Source organism: Hipposideros armiger, unplaced genomic scaffold, assembly GCF_001890085.2.
Source record: "Hipposideros armiger isolate ML-2016 unplaced genomic scaffold, ASM189008v1 scaffold_4, whole genome shotgun sequence".
Lineage (NCBI taxonomy): Eukaryota > Metazoa > Chordata > Mammalia > Chiroptera > Hipposideridae > Hipposideros > Hipposideros armiger.
Genome location: NW_017731354.1, coordinates 9421257 through 9428270, shown reverse-complemented (window position 1 = coordinate 9428270; position 7014 = coordinate 9421257). Strand labels below are relative to the sequence as shown.

Here is a 7014-nt window from a genome sequence, read left to right as displayed (position 1 = left end):
GTAATGTCTCTACCAGGTAAGTGAGTACCTGGGGGGCACTGCTGATGCCTGAGGTGGGTGGGGACTCAGGAAGGTTTCCAGCCCAGCTGTGGGCGCGGGGGGAGTGTGTCTGCCCCACGGCCAGAGCTCTGTACCTTGGTCGGGGCAGAAGCCCCACTTGCGGTCGTCGTCGTAGCTGTCCGTGGTGGAGCACCACATCTTCCCGTCACCGCGGCCTTCGCTGGTGCAGCGCTCATGCTTTTTGCCCAGGAAGGTGAAGGGGAAAACACAGGGGGCACCATCTGAGTTTCCGCCGACCGTGGACATGACTGTGAGTTAGGAACACGGTTAGGGGCAGTGAGGGTCCGAGCGCACCACCACCAGGGAACAACAACATGATCTGGACATTAACAACCACACTCACTGAGGGCTTGCTCAGTCCTGGGTGCTGCACTGAGTGCTTTATACACGTCGTGCCTCCCTCACAGCAACCCTGTGCAGTTGGGACCGTGTGTTACCCCCCTTCTATGGATGGGGAAACCGGAGCTCAGAGAGATTCAGAAATTTGCCTGAGCAGATACTCTTAGGCAGGGTCAGTGCTGGGGTTCAAACCCAGGTAGCCAGAACCTAGAGCTTTAATCAGCCTCCCATGGATGGGGACAGAGGGCCCAGAGGCAAAGGGGGGACACCCACCAGTTTCCGGGCAGAAGCCGTACTTCTTGTCGCGGTCGTAGTCCTCGGTGGTGCTGCACCAGCGGTAGCCGTCAGTGCGGCCCTCGGTGGTGCAGCTGTTGTAGGTTGTGCCCTGGAATCGGAACGGGAACTTGCAGGGCTGTCCGTCGCCGTTGCCACCCAGGGTGAGCAGGGCTAGGAGTAGGGAGAGAGGGCGAGGGCGTGAACGTGGGACAGACCACCCACCTGGAGATCAGTGGGGCACCCGGGTGGGCACAGAGCTGGCTGGCCACCAACCTGCCAGTTCACACCAGTGAGGCTGTTAAAATATTAAAAATCATCTACACTGGTTGGTAAACTGCTGCTTCTCTGAGTTCCTGGGGACCACCCCTGGCTTCCTGGCCAACCCCCTTCTTCCCCTGGGACTTGATAAACCCTCCACCCACAATGAAATGGTGAACATGTGGCACACAGCAGGGAACCTCGAGAACTCTGCCCCCGCCCCGGTCACTGTCCACTCTGCCTGGCTGATGCCCACACTGTGTGGATCGCCAACTACATCATCCATGGTCGGCAGGATCACAAGAGTCTCTCCATTCGATAGACAGAGAAGCTGAGGCACTGAGAAAGATGGGTTCTGAAACGTTCATGGTCACATAAATGGAAGAATTGGACGAGGGGTGTAACTAAAAGTTACAAAACACGCTAATCTCAGTCTCTGTCCTGCGCGCGCGCGCACACACACACACACACACACACACACACACACACACACAGCTTCACCTCCTTTAAACCCCAGGCATTTTCCTGGATGGCTCTGCTGTGGTCCCTGCAGGAAGCAGAGGAGGAGGAGGGGGAGGAGGAGGGAGGGAGAGGAGGTGGCGTCTTTGGGAACTTTTTCTTACACACCTCAGGCTCCCACTCTGACCTCCCCAAGACAGAGGTCATGACTGGAGACTTTGGGGAGAGAGTGGGATTCAGAGTCTGGGCTTGTCTGTCTTGGGTTCTCCCCCTGCTCCCCGTGCCCTCATCTACCCCAAAGCTACAAAATGGTGTGTCTCTAGATTTGCCAACTAGCAAAACCACAAGTGCGTAACAAGGACCATCTGTGCACAACGGCGCCAGAAGTGACCTCAGCAGCCCCTGTTAACTCCACCAGAACCAGAATGGAGCCCGGTCCCTGCCCCACTGCCCACGACAGGACCTGGGCCCCTTGTCCTCACTGCTTCCCTCTCCCCAGTCAAGGGACCTTCTCCCACAACGCCAGAAACAATGGAACTAAGGGAAGAGGCAAAACTGAGGCCAGATGATGTGGAGGCCTCCGGGTGGGGAAAGGTGAACCGTTAACCTCCACAGAGGCCAGCCTCCACCTCTGGCCTCCCATCAAGCTGCATTTCTACCACCCAGGAAGCCCCCATCTCCCTCCAGATCCTGCCCCCAACAAGGATGAAGAAAAACAGACACTGACTCAGCAGTCAGGAGGGGCTGAATAACCAGAACCTCTGCCCCAAGACCCAAACACGTGCATGCTGTGCGTACTTGCATCTGGCTACAGACCAAGCAAATGGCTGATGTCCAACACAGGGAAAAACCCTTCCCGACCAAATGAATTACAGCTGTTTCCACTTCTATCATCAAGGCATTCTGTTCTAGTCACAGGGGTTGACACATGGGAGGGTTAATGCCGCCTGAATCCCTATTGGGAAATGCAAGATACATAAAACATTTCTATTTAAAATTTCTGACTTATTAATGGTCAAAGGTTGGAAATTCGTACTTAATACAAGGTATCCTGTGGCTGGGGGTCTGTGTCCAGTTGCAATGGAGTCAGAGACATTCACAAACATGTAAAATATATAGATCAAGGAGTCCTTATAGGATGAGGGAGAAAGGAGTATTTAGAAAAACGTTTGGATTTTCTCCCATCTTCTTCTAATGTTCTAGGCTTTCAATCTCCAGAATCATCAGAGATGACAGACAACTTGACCAAGTATGAAGTTATACATACTATCATTTTATGATTTCTGATTGTGAAGTGTGTCAAGGATATTTTTAAAAAGAATTAACTGTGTATGTCAATACCTTTACCCCTTTAAAAATTTTTTCCTCCTATATGGCTTCAAAATATGTATCTGAAAATTTCATGTCCTGAGCATTGACAAACACACACACACAAATACCGAGTCAATTCTAATGCCTTTGCCAAAATAGAGAGATGCAGACACAAGCAAAGACAGACAGCAACCAAGAGAGGCAGATGGAACAGTCCCTNACATGCTGGGAAATTCTACCCTGTATTTAGCTAACTCTCCTGGATTCTAAACCCAGCTTAGTTGCTGGACCCTGGTGGCCTTGGACCAGAAAGGTTACCTTCCTCGGGCCTCAGTTTACTCACTTAGAAGAAGATGGACAGCCCCTTTTCCGCCCTGCCTGCCTCCCAGCATGGCACTGGGGAACCAGAAGGGGCACAAACACTGATATCATTTGGAGAGGAAAGGGACTATCCCAGGGTCCCCTTGGAGTGTTGCTCCGACTCTTTCAGACCAGGTCAACACTTTTGCCTCCTGCACTTGCCCCTTGCCATCCTGGATAGAGGGGACCTTGCTGGTTCCACTCCCTGGGCTTCCATCCCAGGCTGCATGGCTTCCCACACCCCCGCCCCAAAGCCCCAAGCTTACCATACAGGTCTTGAATGCCCTTGATGTCATCCTGGGACAAGCGGAAGTTCTTGGTGTAGGTGTAAATGGGTGCCATCAGGGCTCCAGGGTCCTCCGAGTGCTCCAGGCCCATTGCGTGGCCAAACTCATGGGCTGCCACCAGGAACAGGCTGTACCCTGAGGGAGGGGAGGGGAGGGGCAGAGAGACAAGGAGACAAGAGAGGGGTCAGGCCCTGGCCCCGGCGATGGAAACTTTTAGGACATCCCATGGTGGGGCTGAGAGCCCTGGGAAATGGCACATATTGATTTTTCCTTCTCCTGAGAATTTTGGATTTATAGACTGTGCCTATTCTTTTCACACAGGGTCAGCCAAAGCCCCCTTGTCCCTCTCCAGGGNTCGTTGAGGCCCGCGGAGCAACTCACCACAGCCAACTCTTTGTCCGTTTTGGGGGCGACATCTCCGGGGAACTTTATGATGGGAGACGGCCGGGTGGCAGCCCGGCCCAACAGGCAGCCCAGGACGCAAAGCGCCCGTAGGGGGCCGGCGAGCGCGCCCCGGGCCACTCGCGCATCGGTCATAGCGCTCCCGGGCCCGCACGTTGCCCAGGGGTCACTGGCTCGGCGCGGGTGGCCGACTCGCCTCCTGGCTGGCGCTTGCTCCGCCACTCAGCGCTGCGCTCCAAGGGACCACTAGACTCGGTGGCCTCTGCTTTGCCCCGCTCAGCCGCGCATGGTCCGGCCCCCGCGCCCCAGCCCGTGCCACCACCGCCTGTGCTTGCCGGTCCTTAGAGTCCCTTTGTATGTTTAAAGCCCCAGATGCGCAGCCTCCAGCCACTGCCGGAGGAAGTCTGGATGCAGCGGAAACAAGGGAGGGCAGCCGCCAGATGTGGCCGGCTGGGCTGGGAGGGAGCTGGCAATGTAGGGAGGTGGGGGGGGAGGGGGCGCGCTCAGGCCCGCCTCTTTCGGCACCACTCCCCCATTAGCCCTCCTCTTTTATCCTCTTTTCCTTTCTCCGCCTCTTTTCCCGGCTGCCTGCTGCTCGCAGGCCTCTGCGTGCACCATCAGCGCGCGACCTTTTTACCCCTACACACCAATCCGGGCACAAAGCCTAAGAGGCCAACATCATCAGGCCCTGTCTGAGGACTCTCATCCCTTATTTCTGGCTGGGGGACACACACACAGGGACATGAACAGTGCATATGGGACACAGGGCAGAGAGCTCATCCTTGGAATCTAGCATGAGCCATACAGAACAGAGCCCTCAGCCCTATCAACAACCAATTATAACAACTCTATAATGTAATATAAAACCAATTAGCAACCAATCATCCAGTTCCCTCTACCTACACCAACAACCCCATCTGGTAACGATAGTGGCTAGCATGTACTACACTGTTATTATATAATGGACACTGTGAAAGCCCTTTATGTATGTGATCCAGCTTGGTTCCCAACCAACCTAGGAGGAAGGTTTTGTTTCAGCCCCATTTTGTAGATTGGAAAGCCAAGGCTCAGGGCACTGAAAAATAAGTAGCCTGATGCCCCACGCCTAGTAAGTGTGAGATTCAAGTCCAGGTCTGTCTGACTCCGGTTCCGAAGAAGTTTGTATGCAAACTCCTTAAGAGGCCAAGTCCTCATAAGTTACCTCCAGGGGCCCCAGAGTGGGGAGAGGCCCAAGGGGACCCTGTGTCCCATAGCCCAGAGGCTCTGCTGCCCCAGCCCTGCCTCGGCACCTGTATGTGATCTGGTTCTTGTCCCACTTGGGCTTGCGGGGGAAGAAGTTGTAGTTGGCCACGTCGGGGTTACCGCAGCGTGGCTTCCGCATGGTCTCGATGGTACGCTGGTCGAGGGCCCCTGTCTGGGGCAGCCCGAAGAACTTTTGCATCTTCTTCAGCGTGTCCTTCAGCACAAACAGGTTGCACCTCTCCTTGGGGCAGCCATAGAAGGTGTTCAGGTATTGCTGGAAGAAACGGGTACCGGAGGCAAGCAGCCACATTAGGACGGCACAGTACTGACCAAAGCAGGCTACAAGAACTATTCCCCAGTCCAGCCCCATAGCTCAGACAGGACATAATCCTGGCGCCCAAGGGCTCTAGGTGGAGTCTCGGGTTCCCAAACCAGCTCCAACACCCACTAGCTGAATGACATAACAGCTATAGACAGCATGGCTACCATGCATTGGGTGCTTACTATATACCTAGGCACTGAAGCTAGCCCGTAACTTTAATGCTCACAGTAACTCTATAATGTAGTTATTATTACTATCCCCACCACATAGAGGAAGGAACTAAAGCACAGAGAGATTAAGAAACTTGCCTAAGATCACACAGCTCACAAATGGCAGAGCTGGATTTGGACCCCAGCAATCTGGCTCCAGAGCCATGATCGGAACTGTAACTCTCCACCACCCTTCCTTACCTCCATCACCTCTTTTAATCCACCTAACTGCTGATGACATAAGGACTATTTTTCTCACTTTTCTTGTAGGGGGAATCAGGCGCTACGTGCATGGGCTCCAGCAGCAGAGAGACGTGGGTTCAAATCCTGGATGGATCATTTCCAAAAGGAAAACAGTCCTGTCCTTCAGGGGCTGTGCAGTGGCTCTGCCCAAACCGAGGCCNGGACGAGGGGCAAAACCTGCTCCGCAGGGTCTCCGAATAGGTAAGAGAGTGGGGCCAGGCTGGCCCTGAGGGTCTGCCATTCCCGCCCCAGGGAAAGTAGTGAAAGCATTCCCACGTGGAGCGGCTGCCCACGCTCAGCCACAGACAGCAGGAAAACCCTATATCACACCCTGCTGTGGGTTGACTTGTGTCCCCATAGAAGATGTCCAAATCCTACCCCGCAATATCTGTGAAGCTGACCTTATCTGGAAACGGGTTCTTTGCAGAGGTAAGTAAGATATGAGTTAAAATGAGGTCATACGGGTGTAGGGTGGACCCTTCATCTGGTATCACTCATATCCTTACAAGAAAAGATACAGAGACGAACACAAGGGGCAAAGGCCCTGTAATGACAGAGGCAAGGGTGGAGTGACGCAGCCTGTAGAGGAAACGTGGCCCTCCTGGATTTTAGACTTGGGCTTCCAGAAGCACAAGACAGTCAATTTCTATTGTTTTAAGCTACCCAGTTTGGGGTACTTTGTTAGGGAAGCCATAGGAAACTAATACACAGCCCAGGCGTGCCTCGCCAGCCTGGGGCCCTAAACCATCTGGAAGACGGAGAGTCCTACCTTTAGGGAGAAGCTGGAGTAGAGCAGGTAAATCGGGCTATGTCCCAGCCTGGCATTTGGCGGGGATAAGAAAACTCCTTTGGCCAGCAGCCTCTGTCAGCTGGCCTTCTCCAAGTCCCATCTCATTGTGAATAAAAAAGGCACGTAACATAAACAGAGGCTGGTCTATTTCTGGCCGGCCCTGGACCAGCCCTCTCACCTGGCCATCTTGGGCCATCAATGAGCCCAGTGACCCTGAGCCTTGCAGGTGGGCACAAGCACCCTGCTCACTGCACTGACCACACGGTAAGGTCATGGCCTGTCTCCTGGTCACTCTCTCATCCCACCTGTGAGTCTGGGAGGGCAGAGAGCTGCCCCGCTGGCTGTGTCCTCAGCATGCAATGCTGATGAGGACCCGACGTTCACATCTTGGCCAAGGTTGGTGCCACTGGGGCAGGGAGGGCTCTGGGGCTCTCCAGGGCTGCGTGGAGGGTGGGG

At 54.4% G+C, this 7014-nt stretch overlaps 1 protein-coding gene across 1 annotated transcript in view; it reads right to left on the bottom strand.

The window, feature by feature from the left end:
- Positions 1-28: 28 nt before the first annotated feature.
- Positions 29-7014, bottom strand: part of MMP2 (matrix metallopeptidase 2) — a gene marked incomplete at its 3' end in the record, with an annotated part of 24909 nt that continues 17923 nt past the window's right edge. Inside the window, exons 5-6 of the mRNA XM_019644298.1 lie at positions 673-846; positions 29-308 (exon numbers count right to left, since the gene is read on the bottom strand). Of these exons, the coding sequence (XP_019499843.1) occupies positions 29-308; positions 673-846 (454 nt within the window). The remainder of the gene's footprint in view (positions 309-672; positions 847-7014) is intronic.